Source organism: Pinus tabuliformis, chromosome 7 (assembly GCF_031772625.1).
Source record: "Pinus tabuliformis cultivar Carrire ecotype Pingquan chromosome 7, CPIR1, whole genome shotgun sequence".
NCBI classification, from domain to species: domain Eukaryota; kingdom Viridiplantae; phylum Streptophyta; class Pinopsida; order Pinales; family Pinaceae; genus Pinus; species Pinus tabuliformis.
In genome coordinates, this window is record NC_142293.1 from 1859954454 (window position 1) to 1859977012 (window position 22559).

At 35.5% G+C, this 22559-nt stretch overlaps 1 protein-coding gene across 1 annotated transcript; it reads right to left on the bottom strand.

Moving 5' to 3' along the window:
• Nucleotides 1-13419: 13419 nt before the first annotated feature.
• LOC149255877 (GCN5-related N-acetyltransferase 1, chloroplastic-like) lies at nucleotides 13420-15260 on the bottom strand. The gene has a single exon (XM_089460585.1). It carries the CDS (start codon nucleotides 15035-15037, stop codon nucleotides 14291-14293), a length of 747 nt encoding a protein of 248 aa, XP_089316711.1. The 5' UTR covers nucleotides 15038-15260; the 3' UTR covers nucleotides 13420-14290.
• Nucleotides 15261-22559: the final 7299 nt, after the last annotated feature.

The following is a 22559-nucleotide window of genomic DNA, read 5'->3' on the forward strand; positions in this document are numbered from 1 at the left end:
TGTATAATTACAATAAACTTTATTAAAAAATTATTGCACAATACAAATAAAATTATTTAATTACTAACAAATTATAGTATAATATGTTTATATAAATAAGTATAACAAACCAAATAGATTAACTACTTCTTAAAAATTAATGAAACAATACAAAATATGAATATATGAATTTGTGAATTTTATTTTATATATGTTGTATTAATTACTATTTGATAAGCAAAGAAATTGTCAATGGAGATTTGCAAATTTAGATTGATAGTAAATGGATGTACTATTAAGGCACTTCTTGTGATAAGTCACCGATTTAAAACTCCATACATGTTAAACAAAATAAACACAGTAATGAAACTATAAAATAATATAATTGTATAAATATTACACTAATTATTATTTTATGAAAAAATTAATAAAACATGAATATATGAATATTAATTATCATTTAATAAACAATGAAACTATAAAATGATTTGATTATATAAATATTACATTATTATAAAATAAAAAGTAATATAATATAATATAATATGGATATATGAATATGTGAATTTAATTTTATAAATATTATTTTATTTTATTTTATATTAAATTAGATATAATGTATTAAACATCTTTAATAAAGTAAAAAATAATATAATATGGATATATGAATATGTGAATTTAATTTTATAAATATTTATTTTATTTTATTTTAAAATTAGATATAATGTATTAATTATCTTTAATAAAATAAAAAGTAATATAGTATGGATATATGAATATGTGAATTTAATTTTATAAATATTTATTTTATTTTATTTTATGTTAAATTTAGATGTGATGTATTAAATATAAAGAGATTCAATTTATTAGGTACAATATTTTTATTACTTCACATGAATTTAAAATTATTATATTTTAATTTAATTTTATAAAATTTAAACACATTATTATATTTTATTTTAATAATTTAATTTTATAAAATTTAAACACATTATTATATTTTAATTTTATTTTATAAAATTTAAACACATAATGTAAAATTATAATTTTGATTATTGATTAGATATTTATATTTATATGATATTTTTAAATAAATATAATATTTTAAACACTCTTTTTGTTTAGAGCCTCTTTGAAACCTCAAAGACTTTCTGAAATCTTTTTGGGAGCTTGATTTGGTAGCTTATATAAGCTTAGCTCTTATTTGGAAGCTTGTATAAACTCCTAGACATGCAAGGAACTTTTGAAACACTCTATTTGGTAGCTTATATAAGCTTAGCTCTTATTTGGAAGCTTGTATAAACTCCTAGACATGCAAGGAACTTTTGAAACACTCCTTTTTGTTTAGAGCCTTTTTGAAAGCTTGGAAACTTTCTGACAGGTTTTTGGGAGCTTGGTTTGGTAGCTTTTTTTGGAAGCTTGTATAAGTTCCTAGACATGCAAGGAACATTAGGAAATCTGGTTGCACTATGTGTGGTTCCGAATCATTAAAAAAAAATTGTCAAAAATTATTTTTATCATTAGTGTTTTTCATGCCTAAAAAATGTAAAAGATATTTTAAAAAATCAATATATCAATCAATCATAACATGTTTAACCTTTAAACTTTTTAAAGGTAGATGAATTAAAAGGACTCACCCCTGTTAGTAATTTAGCTGTGTCTTTTTAAAGTTACATGAATTAAAAGGACTCACCGCTGTTAGTAATTTAGCTTTGTTTGGACTCAAGATGAGTTATCAATGTGCTTAAGCGCATAAATATGGGTATTTCTGCACCAATGTTTAGATATTAAATAACTCTAATTTCATATCTTAAATGCTTATAGCTGACATTATTCCTATTAACCACCGATATAGTGATTTAGGATCATAAAGAATATCAACCTCAAAATATCAAAAACTTCAAAAGTTACAAGTTAGTTGAAACAACCTAATTCAGTTATATGAAAAGTATGGGGGTGGCCACTGCCAAAAGAAACTAAATACTAACCACATTTGGGAGCAATAATAGCACTAAAGGAAGAACCAGGAATTTAGCAATAATAACACAGGAGGAACAAGGAATTTAACCCAACCAAAAAAAATCAATCTCATAGTATATGAAACTATCAGTGGTTCATACATTTATAGATTTGCATATTGATTTAACAAGCTCACACGATACGATAAAGTTGTAGATCAAATTTACAAAACATGCCATGGCCCTAACGATATATTATATATATTCATGCATAGTTGATAAGAGTGAATTAATGTCACATTAGCCCAATCTATTTATCACTGCACATCGACATAGGAGTTAGCAAATTTACATAGACTGAAAAATCACTACTATTAAATACTTAAAACCAGTAAAGCAGTTTAAGTTGTGAAACTAATCAAACATGTTCTATTTCAATTTTTGAAAATTCCTCTATTTTTAAATTTATTTTTATATTTTTTAATATATATTTGTCACACTTTAATTTCTTGCAAATTTAGTCAAAGCTTCTTGCCATATTCCATATCGGTACCCATAAACCTAGTCTACCTGTATTCTATAAACTCATGCAGCACAGTAGCATCCTCTATTTTTATATTTCTTAATATATATTTGTCACTTTAATTTCTTGCAAATTTAGTCAAAGCTTCTTGCCATATTCCATATCGGTACCCATAAACCCAGTCTACCTTTATTCTATTAACTCATGAAACACAGTAGCATCCTCATCAAAGACTGATGCACCGCAGGGGGTAAATCATCAATGAGGTCCCTGAAATTAACATATAATCTCCCAAGCTTTTTCATTCATGCATGTTCCTCCCAAGGAATTTCTTCCTCAACTGAGGTCTCGTTTGTGCTCATGGCCTTGTTTTACATACTTTAATCAACGAATCCCATGCAGCCTTCATTGTATTCACCTTTGTGATAATGGTAACAATATCATCAAACTAGTGATGAATGATATACAAGGTCAGATTTTCATATCTCCAATTTCCCACTTAATTCCTAATTTTGTCTACACTTGGTCAGTTTTGTCACTTTTTCTTGGATTCCTCTCTCTGAGAGGTGTAGGGTTGATTTAAAGATCATCCCATTCTGACATGTACAAGTGAAATTATGAATTTATTTTGATTATCGACAAATTGACAAGGTCGGCCAGCAAACTAATGTAGGCCCAGAGCCCAACGTCTATTCATCGTCGATGTTTGCCTATAAATACATGATGCCTCCTCATTTGTACACACTTCACTCACTCATCTTCTCTCTCCTTCATTGATTGTGTACAGCAAATCAGAAGCTGCTCTCCACACGTGCGAAGGGAAGAAAGGGTTTTCTGTTCCAGAGTTGACCAGATTTGACCAAAATTGCAGACGCTGTTTTTGGACTACATTGACAAAGAGTTGACCTGTTTTGGTGCAGTTTTGGGTGGAGGAATTCCATCCTAGCAGGCCGCAGTTGTGGGCACAGGAACCGAGGCAATCTGACCTCCTGTTTGACCAACATTCATTGTACTAGCACTGGCTGCACGGTTGACTTTTGTTGACCAGTTTTGACTGGACTTTTTCAGACTGTTTTGGGCTGATTAGATTTGCTGTTGGAGGCCGAAGTTGACTAGGTTTGACCGAGCTGAATTGAGGAAGAAATCTGCACTTTTGACCAGCTTTGACTTTCTGTTTAGGGCTTTCTGTTTCTGCTGTTTGACTGATCAGATTTTCACTGTAGTTGGACAAGTGAATATTATACAATGTACTCTCTCTCTGCTAAACTTTTGAAGAATTGTAAGAAGAATTGATCAAAGGTTTCTCCACATTGGAGTTTGTCCCTGGTTGGTGCCATATCTTGTGTCCTGTTGTCTTGGCTAGTCTTCTACTATTATTGTTTATGTTCTATCTTCATTTTACTATCATGTTGATGTGATTGCTAAACTGGATATTGATATTGGGCTAATAAAGAAATTGAAGTAAAATTGATCTAAGCATAGAACATAACCATTATTACCCTAAAATTAGCAATTTTTAATCAATCACTGACTTGAAAAAGAATAGGAAAAACAAAACTGTTAAGAGGAAATGTCCACAAAAATGGTTTTGGAAAGAGAAAAGAAAAAACTCATTTTGCAACCAACAGCCCATATAGCCATGTTGGAAAAAATAGAAACAGAGATAAAACCATGTTAACTCAAAAATGCAGAGAGACGCAGCTTAAAACAGGAAGAATCAAACCCTGCAAAGACAACTAGGCAAATTCAGAATGAGGAAAGACTAAAAATAAAAAACGTCTTTCAAGGAACCTCTTCTCAAGGCACAAGCTTTATTCACATGGAGCAATATTCTACGGGAAAATGACCAATCATTAAACGATGACAACTTAAACGACTGAGTGGCCCAAACGCTCCGCGCATTATATTGAGACTGTTGGACTGAAATACTAGACAAAATGTGAACAAAATTGAAAAGAAGGAGATGTAGCTCTCAGGTGTGGCCTGCACCTGGAGACTACACTCACAAAACAGAGAGATCACTCTCGTACACTCTATTATCATCAATGAAAAGATTACATCATTAAATACAACTCTGGAAATCAGGAAGTTGCAACCACACTCCTAAACTCTAGGAACAAATCCTAAACTAAGGAGATACGTTACAACTATGTAACCATTTCTCCATTAATACAAAATAATATTAATTATTTTCAACTCCCCCCCTTAATGGAGAAAGGGTTCTCCTGAACTCCTAACATCCCTCTAAACAATTCAAATTTCACTCGTGCAAGAGGCTTTGTAAAAATATCAGCCACATTGTCACAAGTTTTACAATATTCAACAGCAATTTCTTTTGACTGTATTTTCTCTCTAACAAAATGGAACTGAGTGTCTATATGTTTGGTGTTTTTGTGAAACACTGGATTGTATGCCAATTTAATGGTGCTCTGGTTGTCGCTTTTGATGGAAGTGGGATTCTTTTGTTCTTTTCCTGCATCTTTGAAAAGCCTTCTCAACCAAATCGCTTCACACGTCGCTACACACAATGCTTGATACTCAGCTTCACACGAAGACAAAGCTACAGTACTCTAATTCTTGCTGCTCCATGCTATGACCCCGGATCCTATGTTGAATGCATAACCTGTGATGGACCTCCGATCATCCAAATTACCTGCCCAATGTGAGTCTGAAAAACCTGCTAGAGTAACATCAGATGCGTCAGTGTATAAAATACCATAATTAACAGTACCACAAAGATACCTCAACACGCTTTTTGCTGCTACCCAGTGACTTTCAAGCGGTTTCGACATGAATTGGCTCAACACACTAACAGAGTATGCCAAGTCAGGTCTGGTTGTTGTAAGATATATCAAGCTGCCAACCAGCTGTCTGTACATTGTAGCATCAACCTCTTTAGTGCCATCGTCACTGCTCAATTTCAGATTCTGCTGCAAAGGTGTCGCTGCTGATCTACACTGATCCATACCAAACTTTTCCAACAGATTTCTGGCATACTTCCCTTGGGTAAGAAAAGTTTGCCCAGTATCTCTGCATACTTCTAATCCCAGACAGTAATGAAGGCTTCCGAGATCTTTCATCTCAAAAACTTGTGCCATAAGCCTTTTGATTCCTTTGATTAAATCATCTGCATCTCCTGTTATAATCATGTCATCCACATACAAAGAAATCAAAATAATCTGCCCCTGATTATTGTACTTGGTATACAAATTTGGGTCATTTAAACTTCTATGAAAGCCATGCTCTAAAAAGAAAGAATCAACCTTTTCGTACCAAGACCTGGGTGCTTGCTTTAAACCATATAAAGCCTTTTTCAATCTGCAAACAAGATGTTCCTGCCCCTGCTTTACAAATCCTTCTGGCTGTACTAAGTAAATTTCCTCTTTTAAATCACCATTTAAAAATGCAGATTTAACATCAAGCTGGTGTAATTCCCAATTACATTTAGTAGCTAAAGCAATAAGCATTCTGATTGTATTTAACTTTGCTACACCTGCAAAAGTATCATCAAAATCTATACCTTCTTGCTGCGAATATCCTTTTGCAACCAGCCTAGCTTTTAATTTCTCTATGCTTCCGTCTGCATTCATTTTTGGTTTAAACAGCCATTTACATCCTATAGGTGTTTTATTTTTAGGCATCTCAACTAAATCCCAAGTATCATTTCTAAGAATTGATTCTGTTTCTTCATTCATTACAGCTCTCCACTCCTTAAATTGACTAGCTTCTTTGTAATTAGTGGGTTCTACAATGTTCAAGACCTTTGACATCAAAGCATAGTCTCTCAATTTTAATGGTAATTGAGTCTTCCTACCTGATCTCCTTGGTAGGGGACTTACCTCAAATTTGTTTTCTTCTACTATCACTGGGCTTGCATTATCACCTTTTTGTTGTTCTTCTTTTTGCTCTTCTTTCTGCTCCTGCTCTCTTTCATCCTCGCTGCTTTCCTCCAACAGCAATGGAATGTGCCAATCATCTCCAACGTCATCTTTCCCTTCCTGTACCTGTTCATGAAACACTACATCCCCGCTTGCAAATGTCTTACGAGACTCAGGATTGAAGAATTTATATGCTTTAAATTCTGTGCCATAACCAACAAAGATGCATCTAACTGCTTTAGGGTCTAATTTCTTCCTATCAGCTTTGGGTATATGGGCAAATGCTTTTGACCCAAATACTCTTAGATGGTTTACTACTGGTTTAAATCCATATAGAGCTTCAAAAGGGGTTTTGAAGCCAAGATACCTGGTAGGACTTCTGTTCTTCAAATATACAGCAGTGTTAATAGCCTCTACCCAAAAACTATTAGACAGACCCTTACCTTGTAACATGCTCCTTGCGCACTCCACCAAGGTTCTGTTTTTGCGCTCTGGACTCCATTCTGCTGTGGTGTGTGTGGCACTGTATACTGCTGAACAATCCCGTGAGATTTGCAGAATTTCATGAATTCCCTTAGCTTGTATTCTCCCCCTTGATCAGATCGGAGAATTTTTATACTCTTACCAAACTGTTTTTCCACCAAGGTTTTAAATTCTATAAAACACTGGAAAGTCTGACTTTTCTTGTTCAAAAAATAAACCCATGAATATCTAGTGCAGTCATCAGTAAATAACAGAAAATAATATGCTCCTCCTAGCGACCTTGTCTGCATAGGTCCGCATACATCCGTGTGCACTAGTTCTAAAATATATGTTTCCTTCCTCCTATCATGCACAGGAAACTGTTCTCTATGCATTTTTCCTAAGGCACAACCATCACAATTTAACTGAATATTACGAAAGATAGGGAGCCCCTCAACCATACCTTTCTTCTGCAATAACATGAGGTCCTGCAAATTCAAGTGACCAAACCTCTGATGCCAGAGTTGTTCGGCTGTCGATCCTCCTGCAACCATGGCTTGCTTTGGTATACTTTTTGCATCCAATCTGTATAGGCTTCCAACTCGCATGCCTGTTGCAACTATTTCATTCCTGCAATCCTTTATCACACAATGAGTCTTGAAGAACTCGACTTGCATATCTTGATCAGCCATCATGGATACAGATATCAGATTTTTCTTAATTCCAGGTAAATATAAAACATTTTTAAGGTGACTAATTTTTCCATTCGGTAACTTAACTGAAATCACCCCATAACCTTTAATCTCGTATCCACTATCATCTCCTAGGCATATTTTTTATCCATTTATACTTTCTTCAAGACTATCAAAAAATTCCTTTTTACCTGTCATGTGAGAGGATGCTCCGGAATCGACATACCAAATATCGTCCTCATTAGATGCTGAAAGGGTACAGTCGACTGTGAATAGTCGAAATTCATGACTGAAGTCTTTATCTTCTTCTTCAACAAAGTATCCTCTGTGCTTTGCATTTGCCTGCTTCCTCTTTGCATCATCAGCCTGCTTCTTATAACATTCACTCTGTATATGACCCTTCTTTCCACAATAATAACATTTCTTTTCAGAATGATTTGCAATCATACCTTTATGTGGACGCTTCTGCGATGTTCCTCCTTTTTGCTGTGATTGCTGCTGTGGCTGCTTCCCTCTAAATGATCGCCGTTTCGCCATCAGTGCAAGATCATCACTCTGGGGGTTCAGGTTCTGCCGCCGCTCCTCCTCTTGCTGCAAGATCCCTGTCAAATCATCAAATGTGGGCGCTTTCTCCCTTGCCGCCAATCCAGTGATGAACGTTTGAAATTCATCTCGCATCCCATTCAGTGTGATTGCGACAAGATCAGAGTCAGACACCATGACTCCGATGTTCCCCAATCCGTCTTTCACATCTTTGATTCGCGCAACAAATGCAGCAGCAATCTCATTTTCATTCATCCTCATCGAAAATAGCTTGCTTTTAAGTGCCAAGACTCTGCTTGTGTTCTGGGTCTGATACAGATTTTTGATGGTCGTCCAGATCTCCACAGATGTTTTACAGTCTCTGATGTGCGCAATAACGTTGTCCTTCACAGACATTTTCAGCAAAACTTTGGCCTTGTTCTCTCGTTTTTCCCAATTTTGCTCCTGTGGCCCTGCGTTCGGCTTCTGCTCATCGCCTGTAACTATGGACCAAGCACTCGCACCCTCAAGCAAGGTCTGGATCTTAAACTTCCAATTCGTGAAGTTAGATCCATCAAGTTTACCAGACTCATGAAGGTAAGATTCCATCGTGTTACTCATTCTGATCAAATCTATAAAATTACCCAACAAAAAACGATACCTGTCAGATCGATCTGTCACCTCTGCCACCGATCTACAGTGTCTGGCAGTCCCGCTCCGTTGAGCAAATTCGGCGTTTTTCAATACAGCCGAAGAATTGATCTGATCAAAACTGATCCGATCTGCCTCTCCCGGATAGATCTGCAACTTCGCCGATCTGCACCCCTCGCAAATCGCCAAACGAAGATGAGGCTTCCCGCAGATCCCCTTGAAGGTAGATTGGCGCGTCCCCGTGCGTATCGGCGCGTTCCCGAGCTAGAAAACCGCGCCAAGGAAAAATCGCTTAGAGTAAAATTTGCTGGCGCGATTAATCCGTGAAATTCCGCGCCAATCTGGTGTTCTGGCGCTCTGGCGCGATTAATATCCTAACAATCGCGCCAATTCCGCCTCTTGGCGCTACTGTCAGCGCGAAAAGCGCGCCAATCTCCTTTCCACTCAGAAAAAATAAAAAATAAATAAATAAAAATTTCTGAGTCCGAGCCAGGTGTTCTGCAGTCCACCTGCTCAATTGAGCACAGAGCTCTTGTGTACACGCGGCCACAAAGGCACTTCAAGCCACACAGGCAATTCTACCACACAGGCAAGCTAGCTACAAAGGCACTTCAGCCATAAAGGTGATAAAAGATCAAGCTCACCCAATCTGAGCTCCGATACCAAGATAAAATGTGAACAAAATTGAAAAGAAGGAGATGTAGCTCTCAGGTGTGGCCTGCACCTGGAGACTACACTCACAAAATAGAGAAATCACTCTCGTACACTCTATTATCATCAATGAAAAGATTACATCATTAAATACAACTCTGGAAATCAGGAAGTTGCAACCACACTCCTAAACTCTAGAAACAAATCCTAAACTAAGGAGATACATTACAACTATGTAACCATTTCTCCATTAATACAAAATAATATTAATTATTTTCAATTTAGAATAACCAAATAAGATGGTTGCTAGCGTTAAGATTTTCTAGTAGAGCCAAATTTCCATTTAATGTAAATGCTGTAGCTGCATCTTGTGTTCACTATAGGGGAATGTAGTAATTTCAGGGATGACAAATCTTACAAAAATCTAGTTAGTCCTTGAAAAAGGCTAGAGTAAATGCTCCCATTGAATGCAGTTATAATATATCTCTCTAATATATTGATGTGTTCATTTGTCCATTCCATTAAGACCCGAAGGGCTTCCAAGGAAGCACGGACCAGCAAACTGGCTGGCAGCCTGGCACTAATCCAATTCCAACCTTTTAACGAATTTTAAGTGGTTTGAGAGCATCAATATGCCAATACGTTAAGTGCACAATTTCTCGATCCTTTTGAATAGTAGCATGCCGGATAATGTGGGTAGCCTATTGCCATATTCATTAGCTCCCACAAAAACAGCGCAGAGTGGGTCTGGTTGAAAAATAGCCATTCTATTCTATTTAGTCACTTTGTTGATGAAAAGGAAGCGTTGATGTGACATGAACTATGTTATTGACCTAATACAAGAGGAATTTTCCACCTGTAACTCCAACGGCTTCTATCAAGACATTTCCCAGTCTGTCCACACCCCATATCTTTGTATTAATCGATCATTTAAGCACCATCTCCTAGTATTAGTGTATGATTTAAGCACTTGTTTGCCAGCGCATCTAAATTGATAACTTGAAGCGATATTTAAAACAAATACCAGTCCAGTAGAGTAGCATGTCCCTATGAAATGCACTGTTGATTATTGGCTGCCTCTCTTCAATTACATGATGTATGCCGTAGCACATCTCTGCTATGTTATTTTTGTAATTTAAAACAAGACAATATGCTCTGCAATCTTAATAAGGGAATCTAATGTGTGATCTTAACCTAAGTTGCATGGTACAGGGAAATGGAAAGTTGGAAACACATCTCTGACACAGGAATGCGCTCGAAACGTGAACCCCAAAAAATCAGGAAATGTGGATATGCCATATATATATGAAAATTATATTGAAACTCTGAAAGCAAGCATTTAAAATTAAAATTTTAACATTATAATTTAGAATATAAATACAGATTCAAGAATAAATGAGCAAGTGCTTGCTCAATTCTCCCTTGCTCAAGCCTCAAACAGTGTGGGGAGAAATGCTAGGGAAAGCCTCTTTTATAGCCTCTTAATGTATGGTGCTAGATACACATATCATCCCTCTTGATACGTGTATCACCTGCGTTTCACCATATCCATACCAAAACGCACTTGATTTGCACTTGATTTGCAGTGTAATGGCCCACCTACAATTACAAACAAAATATATGAATATTAGCATACATATGCGACATCCATACGATAGCTACGTATGCATGGACCCGCATGTATCGCACTATATATATGCTGTTTAATACAGGGAAATGTCTAAATTAAAGTAATGAATTGATTATCGAAATAAATCCCTACCTCGCCAGAATATAATGAATATATCAAATTAGATATGTGATACGTATACCACCTTAAGTACATATATATGATAAATCCTTAATTAAAAGAAAATGATAATTTTAATTTGCAAATTATATTTAAATTAAGATTAATAAAATAATAATATAAATTAATTAAAAATAATAAACTAAATATATTAAATTAAATTATTAAAATAATATAAATTTTAATCATACCAAATCCTACGTATTCAAATAAAATCCATGAAAATCAAATGAGATTTGATTTCATGTAAAGTTCCACGTAACAAAAACAAAGACACGAAGATGGGAGGAAGCCGGTGGGCAGAGAAATAAAAGGAGGAAGGGAAATTTAGAGGAAAGTCTTACAACTGAGAGGAGGAGCATCAATTGTTCTTAGGTTTTTGGGCATGGGGTACCAGATTGCATCAATTGAGACGCATTCTCGAACTGACTGAGTACATAGGTTTTACCCAGTTTGGCTGGGAAGTTTTAATCTTTTGGTAAGAGGAGCGAGAGCAAGAGAAAATCAAAAGCATCTTTAACCACATAAACCCAAGTAGGTACCCAACATCAAACTGATAAATTATGATATTATGAATGCCGGTTAAATTCTTAAAACAGGTTTCATATTATGTTTAAGGTAAATATCCGAGTAAATTATTTAAAACCTTACACATAGTTATGTGACCATGACTATGGTAATCATCCTTTTGGTTGCTTATGACATTCACAAAATTCATTAGTATAATTCTGTTCTTTGTAGCAACGCATGCCACTTGCAAAAACCATATCAGAAGACCAATTTGTGTGATTCCATTTTGACAATGCCATCAGAGAAGAATACAAATCCCACATAAAGCATTTAATAGGTAATAATATCCTTCTTATCCAATAAATCAATAAACCAGATCAAAGGACAATTTGGATCATTCCATCTTAAAAGGCAATAATGTCATCCTTATTTAAGAAATTGATGAAAAAAAAGCCAGCTTTTCGAAGTTAATAAGATGAATTTTACTGTATAACACTGGCATTGATTCATCTTAAGCACTAAAAGAGGTTTTAAAAACCAAACTGCAAACCTCCCATGCTTAAAAGATCTACGCTTAAGATGGATTTATACTAGTTTATTTTCTTAGGTCAATGTTTTTAACCTTTCAAGTCACTTTCTTTCAGTTTACTTTAGATGTCAATTTTTTCCCATTTAATATTATTAAGGTTACACCAACAAAGAACTGACAAACCTTGCACTTTGGGCAGCACCAATCCCTTCCACCCCGGGCTGTTTTTTTATTGTTTTGGTCAGCCGTCTTTTCACTTGTGGTCCCTTTTTTGGTTTACACTACCATTTCATTTTATTAGAATTTCACCAATGGACAGTTGACATCCCTTCCACACTGCCCACCAGAGCATCTCCCTTATCTTGGTGCAACAAAAAACTCCATGGAACCTTCAGCCATTTTGTACTCCATCAGAGAAATAGCATTGCTTCATTGTTGCTGCTGTATGGTTTATGCTACCTATGCAAACGAAGTTCGATAGAATTTGGGGGTAACTTACTGCCATCCAATTAAAAGCTAGAACATTGTATGTTATCCAGTAAATACAACTAGTTTCACCATCAAGATCAGGGGAATTTGATATACTTAAACTAACACTGTGTGGAAATGGAAGAATGTAACTTGAATGACCTTTACATATATGAAGATCAATTCTCCACTCAAGGACAATATCCTTTCTTTTACAAGGTCATCCTTGGAAGTAAAGCAGCTCTGCGATGTCCAGAACTGACCAGAAATGCGATAAAATATATGTTCCTCGTCACAGTTAACAGTTCTTTAGAAGTGAACCAAATCGGCTTACAGTTATTCTGCATAAAGCACAGCAACCGAGAAGTAGCACATTCTTGGCGATAAAATGCAGACACAACTAGAAACGCAGATTGCTGAAAAGGGTTAAAATTGCAACCTTTACAATTTTGAATTTTGGGTTCCTTGTAAGAAAATTCTAAAATGAACAAGTCAATGTACATAACGATTACAGGGATAGTAATAAACCATCTCGGGATTTGAAGCCTGAAATTAATGATATACAATTCAAAACCAAACCAAATTCCAGATGCGAATCTAAGCATTACCCAATTTGCTAATTCTAATACCCGAGAAGTTCGACTGAACTTAACAAGCCAGTGTGCACGCTAATTCAAGGGTTGAAAAAAAACCTACTTGGAACTCAGGGCCTGAAAATCATGATACGAAACTCAAAACCTCCAAAATTAATTCCAAATGTGAATCTGAGCATTACCGAATTTCCTTAACAAGTAATTTGATTACCCAAATGAGAACAACTTTGTCTTAACGTGACAAGTCGGTCTACATACTGATTGCGGGTTTGAAAACGAACACACTTGTAATTAGGGAAGCTGAAAATAATGATAAACAACCCAAACCCTCCCAACCAAATTCGATATGTAAATCTTAGCATTACTCAAATTGCCTTAACAAGTAATTTGATTACCCAAGTAAGAAAATTTGTCTGAACATGACAACTCGGTCTATATGCCAACTGCAGGGCTGAAAACAAACCAACTTGGAATATGGGGGCTGACAATGATGATAGAAAACTCTCCAAAACAATTGAGAGATGTAAATCTGAGCATTACCCAATTTTCCTTGACAAGTAATTTGATTACCAATTAAGAACTTGGTCTGAACGTAACAAGTCAGTCTAGATACCGATTACAGGGTTGAAAATAAAACACTTGGAATTCGAAGCCTGAAAAAAGTGATAGAAAACCCAAAACAAATTCCAAGTATAAATCTGAACATTACCCAATTTGCCTTCACAAATAATTTGATTACCCAAGTAAGAACATTATCTGGACGTAACAAGCCAGTTCACATAGCGATTGGAGGGTTGAAAACAATACAACTTGGAATTCGGGGACCGAAAATAATGACAGAAAATCCAAAACTTCAACCAAATTCGAGATTTAAATCTGAGCGTTACACTGTTGGCCTTAACAAGTAATATGAATACCCAAGTAAGAACTTTATCTGAACTTAACAAGACAGCGTCAATACCAATAGCAAGGTTGAAAACAAAAACCAACTTGGAATTCGTGGACTGAAAATAATGATCAAAAACCCAAAACCTCCAAACCAAATTCCAAATGTAGAACTACAACATACCTAATTTGTTTTTCCCTCATCGGTTTCCTGAAATTGTCTTAGAATAGACCATAGCCTTGATTCCATCAGGATCTGCAGTGAATCCCAGGGGCCGATAAAACCCCAACACATGGGGTTCAGCATAAAGAGCAATATTCGTAATACCCTTATCCAGCAAACTGCCCATCAAACGCTCCATAACAGCCTTACCCAATCCAATCCCTTGCAAGGCGGGATCCACCACAACATCCCATATGATTGCATTGAACACATCGTCCCCTGTAGCCCTTGCAAATGCAACAACCTTGCCGGATTTCTTCTCTTCCACCCACAGCAGGGATGGGGTGTTATGCAGAGCGCGTTTGAGCCTTTCCTTCTGCCTGCGAGGAAACCCCACTTTGACAAACAGGGCATTCAATTCATCCAAATCCAGGTTGTCCAAGAAGTAATGAAGCTCGAATCCGCGAGAGCTGAGCTGGGAGTCCGAGATGGAAAACTTGCCGGACTCTGTTATCCAAATTCCCCTGTCTTTTTCTTCTCTTTCTTCAGCTATTATGGGTTCTGACGCTCCCCTGCAAGCCAATCGCCCATTTAATCCACTTCTTCGGCGTCTGTAAGGAGTTCTCAGAGAGGAAAATTTGCATGAAGTAATGGCTTTTTGGGGTTCAAAAGAGCCGAAGCAATTCAATTGATGAACATGGGCAGAGGGTATCGATATCGTCATCATCGATGTTGTCGGGATGTAATTCAAATGATGAAAATGAGCAGAGGTGATCGATGCCATTGCTCTCGGTCTTCATCTTTTCGCAGGCGCCATTCACAGCCGCGTTAGTATGAAAGGGATCCTCGACTGCTGAGTCCTTTCTTATCCATCCCCAGACCACAAACAGATTTACATTCAAACATGTTGGATCCAGGTTCATTTGCATTTTACCTGGACGGCATCCATATAAAGGCGATGTGTGTTGCATAGTAGTTCTCTCCATTGGATAAGGCGGACGAACCTGTGTTGTTTTAAAATTCTAAAAATTCTTACATTCTCGAGATTCTAGTATTATTTGTCGAGAAGTGGGTACACGCAACATATATGCGCTGTGTTATTGATTATAATAAGGGCATTTAATATTGATTGCTATTTTGTATATACAAAAGTGAACACAAGCTATCATTTGGATTGGATTGTGATTACATGTGGCGTGTATTGCATTTGCATTGTTGATTATTACGTGCACAGTGAATAGACGTGAGTGTGTTGCGTTGTTGGAATGGCTATCATTACTTTGTGGATGACCGCCTTCTTCCTTGGGAGTTGGGGAGTTACATTACTGAGTTGTTAGGTTGTATGTTATTTTTGGACAGTGATTATCATTTTGGTTTTCTAATTTTGAGATGGAAAAATTTAAATGGTGTTAAATTTAGATTTTGATATAAAATGTAATAAAAAATCATGTTTTAACCATAACCATATTTCTGTTTGTTTTTTAATTTCTATTTTGGAAAAAAAAATTAATAATTTTAAAAAAAAAAGATGATTGTATTGAGAAGTTTATTTCATCACTCTCACTAGTTATAATACGGAGAAGTGATAAAAATATTTTACTTACTATCAATCTAATAGGAAGAAGTGGTAAAAATATTTCACTCACTTTCCATCATACGTAAAATATTTCAGGGTTGATATAATAAAAAAACAGAAAGTATTTGGTTTGTTTAATTAAAAGTATTATGAAACATAACAATCTCACTCTCAGTGACCATACTAAAGAGAAGTGGTAAAAATATTTCACTCACTCTTAACCATTAAATAAAATATTTATAATAAAAAAACAAAAATAAATATACATTAATTAAAAGTATCATAAAACATCAATAATTTCACTCTCAATGTCCATACTAAGTAGTAAAACTAGTTCATTGTCACTCTCAACCATAAATAAAATATTTAGATGTCCATATCACTATTTTATGTTCAAGTAAATTTTGATCCATTTTATACATTCAAAAATGCAACATAAACAATTAAAAAATACAAGTGGTATATCCTCTGATATATATATATATATATATATATATATAATCAGAGGATCAAATATGTAGAGGTGCAAACATTTTATTCAAATTTTGCACTTGAAAATAAGTTTTGTTTCAAGAAATTTGACTCTCTACTCTTGCTAGATCCATGGTTAAGATGGATCTATACTGGTATATACATGTGTGAGATGAAATTTTTTACAAGGTTATGCAAGGTAAAATTTATTTAGAGAGTGTTGTTGACAAAAAGCTAAGGTTTAGGAGATTGTTGTTGCTCAATTTTATATATATATATATATTAAAAAAGAGTTATATATTATTATAAATAAAAATAAACAAATAAAAATCAATTATTATTGATGGCATTGTTGTCATTTATGGCAAAGGAGCAGCACAAGAGCAGCAAGGTATGTTGTAGGGATATTTGACAGCAAGAGATGAAGGTGATGGCAAAGAAACAGCGGGAACAACAAAGGCAAAGGAGCTGCAACAAGGCAAAGGAGCAACAGCAAGGAACACTAGAAGAGCAGCAAAGGAGCAACACCAACATAACAAAGATATGTCATTGAGCAAGAAAGGAGCAGCAGTTACAAAACTAGATATGGCATTGTGTGAACATTGTATTGAAGGGATTGTGTATTGTAGGAGCAACAAGGTATGCAAAGGAGATTATAGGTATGTTAGATGTGGCATATGTTATTATGGTTGCAAAGCAGTGAGTTATGTTTGGTATGCTAGATGACAACGGAACAAAGGAGCAGCAAATACCTTGATGGTTTGGCAGAACATAGATGGTTGCATGTGTTGTGTATAAGGCTTATTTGAAGACTGGTTTGTTGGAGAAAATTATTGTGATGCAAGGCAAGACTCCATGACACACAAGACAAGAATCCAAGGCAACAAAGGCAAGGTTGTCGAGACAATGACATGAAGATGTTGTGACGCAAGTCCAAGGCAAAGGCAAAGATGTTGCGATATTATTGTGATGCATTAATGGAAAATGTTGTTATTGATCATGAGAAATGAATGCTCAATTATATAGTCATATGTTATTCCTATAATGTTACATGATGTTGGCATTATCTTGATGAATTTGATCATTACATGTGGATGGAAATAATATTGGGTGGAGCATTTATTTTTGTCTTCTAATAATCAAAATATGAGGAGTTTGGAAATGAATGAATGGAAGGCAGAGAGTCAAGGCTATTCACTTCATATTCTTATGTGGGATACAAACAACCAGCAAACTATCTTTATAAAAGATATGATTTTGGAAGGCAAGAGAGAGTTAGAGAGTTAGACAATGTGTGACAGTTGATTGAGTTGTTATGCATTAGTTACATGGCATATATGAAGATCATGTGAAGCAGATTTGAAGGGAAGAAGAGATAAAGATGAAGATGGAGATATGCAGAATTAATGACCAGGTAAACCAACACATTGTTGTTTCTTGTTTGCACTGGGGGATCGTAGTCTCATTTCAAGTAGTGGCTTGATAAATATCATGTTGGAGTTGATTGAGGTAGGAGCCTCCTATGGGTTGTAGCCTATAGAAAACATATGGGAGATGGAGCGTCCTTGCATGTTGCAGCTTGCTGAAAATTGAGGTAGCATCCTCCTATAGGGTGGAGCCTACAAAAAATCAAATGTAATAAGGGAGTGGGAGCTTGCCTTTGCATCACAACAATAACAAAATTGTGGTTTTCTCCCTTTATGGGTTTCCACTTATATCCAGTCTCAATATGTGTTGTTATTATGTGTTGATGTGATGTTTAGGTTGCAAAGCAGTGAGTTATGTTTGGTATGCTAGATGACAGCAGAACAAAGGAGCAGCAATTACCTTGATGGTTTGGCAGAACATAGATGGTTTCATGTGTTGTGTATAAGGCTTATTTGAAGACTGGTTTGTCAGAGAAAATTGTTGTGATGCAAGGCAAGACTCCATGACACACAAGATAAGAATCCAAGGCAACAAAGGCAAGGTTGTTGAGACAATGACATGAAGATGTTGTGATGCAAGTCCAAGGCAAAGGCAAAGATGTTGCAGATATTATTGTGATGCATTAATGGAAAATGTTGTTATTGATCATGAGAAATGAATGCTCAATTATATAGTCATATGTTATTCCTATAATGTTACATGATGTTGGCATTATGTTGATGAATTTGATCATTACATGTGGATGGAAATAATATTGGGTGGAGCATTTATTTTTGTCTTCTAATATTCAAAATATGAGGAGTTTGGAAACGAATGAGTGGAAGGCAGAGAACCAAGGCTATTCACTTCATATTCTTATGTGGGATACAAACAATCAACAAACTATCTTTATAAAAGATATGATTTTGGAAGGCAAGAGAGAGTTAGAGAGTTAGACAATGTGTGATAGTTGATTGAGGTGTTATGAATTAGTTACATGGCATATATGAAGATCATGTGAAGCAGATTTGAAGGGAAGAAGAGATAAAGATGAAGATGGAGATATGCAGAATTAATGACCAGGTAACCAACACATTGTTGTTTCTTGTTTGCATTGGGGGATTGTAGTCTCATTTCAAGTAGTGGCTTGATAAATATCATGTTGGAGCTTATTGAGGTAGGAGCCTCTTGTGGGTTGTAGCCTACAGAAAACATATGGGAGATGGAGCGTCCTTGCATGTTGCAGCTTGTTGAAAATTGAGGTAGCATCCTCCTGTAGGGTGGAGCCTACAAAAAATCAAATGTAATAAGGGAGTGGGAGCTTGCCTTTGCATCACAACAATAACAAAATTTTGGTTTTCTCCCTTTATGGGTTTCCACTTATATCCAGTCTCAATATGTGTTGTTATTATGTGTTGCTGTGATGTTTAGGTTGCAAAGCAGTGAGTTATGTTTGGTATGCTAGATGACAGCAGAACAAAGGAGCAGCAATTACCTTGATGGTTTGGCAGAACATAGATGGTTTCATGTGTTGTGTATAAGGCTTATTTGAAGACTGGTTTGTCAGAGAAAATTGTTGTGATGCAAGGCAAGACTCCATGACACACAAGACAAGAATCCAAGGCAACAAAGGCAAGGTTGTTGAGACAATGACATGAAGATGTTGTGATGCAAGTCCAAGGCAAAGGCAAAGATGTTGCAGATATTATTGTGATGCATTAATGGAAAATGTTGTTATTGATAATGAGAAATGAATGCTCAATTATATAGTCATATGTTATTCCTATAATGTTACATGATGTTGGCATTATCTTGATGAATTTGATCATTACATGTGAAGCAGAAAAACTTAAAATAGGCAGAAATTTATATATAAATATTTATTAAAAAGATGAATAGATAGACGATGATCATTTGCAATGGGTTGCCTGGCTTATATACCGCCATGGGCACCCTTTGGGAAAGGGCATGATCTTATGATCGTGCCCTTTCGTCTGGCTAAACCTAAAATTAAATAATAAACCTAAAATTAACTAATTTTTTACATAACATTGCCTTCCTCTCAAAAGAATGCTTTGTCCTCAAAGCATAAGAAACGACGGATGTTGTTGAAGAATGATTCATTCTCCCAGAAAGCGTCTTCTTCGGGTAAGTCCTTCCACTTGATCAGATATTCCAAGATGATCAAGGTCGCTTACTTTAAAAGGTCTTGGATTAATCTCTCAAGTTCCATTTTTTGGTGATGTGGATATCGGTATGGCTTGATGTTGACAGGGTCTGACCCTGCCTTGACTTCTATTGTATGCTCAATTTCCCTATTAGGTGGCATCTTCATAGGTAGGTCTTGAAATACTTTTTCATGCTTCCGAATCAAATCTTGTATCTCTAGTGACTCTTCTCTCGTCATATTTGCAAATAACATCTCTAACTGGTGACATTGTACTACATAAGCGGGTGCTCCTTTCCAAGTTAGTTTCATCATCTGAGATGATGATACAACTTGATTTTCTGGTGCTTGGAATCTGTGTAGCTTGTACTTCTGACCTCCCCATTTGAATTTTATAAATTGTACTTGATGGTTGGCGGCATAAGTACCTAAAGTTCGTAACCATTGGATACCTAAGACTACATCTACTCCTCCTAATGGTACCGTGAAGAATGGAGACTCTAGATTAAAGTCTTGAATCTGCAAATTGACCTTATGGCATTTCCCTACCTTTTCAATCTTCTTACCATTAGCTACCATCACTTTCATATTTGGTAAGGGAAATGAAAAGATATTGAGTCTCTTTGCAACCGTTGCATCTAAAAAATTGTGTGTGCTTCCAGAGTCGACGAGAACCACTACGTTGTTCTTCTTTATGTGTCCTTTTAACTTTAAAGTCTGAGGTTGTGATATACCTGTCATAGCTGATAATGATACTTGTGGAATACTTCCATCATCTAGTTCTGGTGAGAATTCTGGGGCGTCTTCTGTGTCTTCTATGTCATAATCTTCACTGTTTGAATCATTGGTTGCTTCACAATTATATAGGTTCTTAGGTTCTTTTCTTTTAGCACATCTATGTTTGGGGTCCCACTTCTCACCACAGCGTTTACATTTACCCTCTTTTATCCTTTGCATTTCCACATTAGATTTTTCATCTTCACGACGATGTGGTGGAACATATCTTGTATTATTTGAGTCCACATACTGGGGTATCCTTCGTCTTGCATAAGCTTTTTCCGCTATTGACCAAAATATTGGTTTGGATTTCTTTTCGGCTGTTTTTGCTTTTCGTCTTGCTACTTCTATAGATGTAATGTCATGCATCTCAAGTTCTGCTTGTAAATGGGTTTTGAGTCCTGAGATGTATGACTGAATTAGACGAGATTCTGATAACCCAGGTACTCGAGTTACTAAGGTCTCCCATTCTTGAGTGTATTCATCCACACTTCCTTTTTGTCGTAATTTGATGAGTTTTGAAAAGAATTCTTCTTCCTTTACACCTTGGAATCTTTTGAAGAATGCATCTTTAAACTTTCTCCAGCTAATGACGTGTGTTGTCTTTTTCCACCACATATACCACTTATATGCTTCTCCTTCCATTTTCATGGATGCATGCTTGAGCTTTTCGTCATCGTCATTGATGTCATATATCTCAAAGTATTCTTCTGCTTTATTTATCCATGCAACATTGTTTTTTTCGTTTCCATCGAATTTAGGCATCTCGACTTTTGCCCTTCGCTGGTATGTTGCTACTGGTTGAGCGAAAAAATGGTGTTGATTGGTAAAGTTATCCCAGAGTTGTTTGTTTGTAAAGGCTGTGTTACTTGCTTCTTGGTGGGGTGTCGCTGATTTTTTTGGGGATTCAACCTTGTCATGAGAATTTGTGGATTTAGTTGAATTTGACGAGACGTGTTCTTGATTCTCTTCTCCTTCTTTTAGTAGTTGTTCGGGTGTACAATTCGACCTTTTACACAAAACTTTCAGCATTGTTAAGACCTCTCTGATGCCTGCATCTATTTCGACATGGTAATTTTCCATCTTTGTTTCTATTCGATTTGTCGTATCGTGAAGATTTTTTATTTCATCAGCTTGCTCTCCAAGCTTGATCTGGAATTCATTTAATCTTTTATTGACCTCATCGTGGTTGCTATTTATCTTATGCTCTGCATCCAACAACTTTTTTTGGAAATCCGCCATTGTCATTGTCGACATTGAGCGGGTTTGCGGGGACGTGTATTTATTTGCCAGCTAAAATATTTTTCGTCCCTCTTTTTTTTTAACTAAAATAAATTTTATACATATAAATTTTAATTAATTAAAATAAATTTAATTAATTAAAATAAGATATATATATATATATATATATATATATATATATATATATATATATATATATATAATTTTTAATTAATTAAAATAAATTTAATTAATCAAATTATTTGTATTGTATATAATATATAATATAACTATATATATATTATAAATGTATATAACCACCGTTGACCGATATGGTTTCCAAATATATACTATATGTATATATAAATTATATATAATAATTATATAATATATAGTTAATTAATATAATTTACACACACACACACATATATATATATATATATATATATATATATATTAATATATATATATATATAATAAATGGAACGGCACAACCGAGAGACGTGGCCAGATAACGAGGGTTAAGAAATTGGTGCGGACTGCGGACAACGAATGGTGTGGGGCTGTGGATAGGAGTGGATGGGAACAGCAGGGACACTGTGTGAATTCGAGGGTAGAGGATGTCAACAGGGAGATGACTTAGGGCACAACAGAAGAAGAAGGCGTTGGCTGGTAGCGTCTACAGAA

Bases quoted from the DNA above. Each gene is read 5' to 3' on its own strand.
- LOC149255877 (XM_089460585.1), bottom strand. From the start codon at position 15,037: ATGGCATCGATCACCTCTGCTCATTTTCATCATTTGAATTACATCCCG.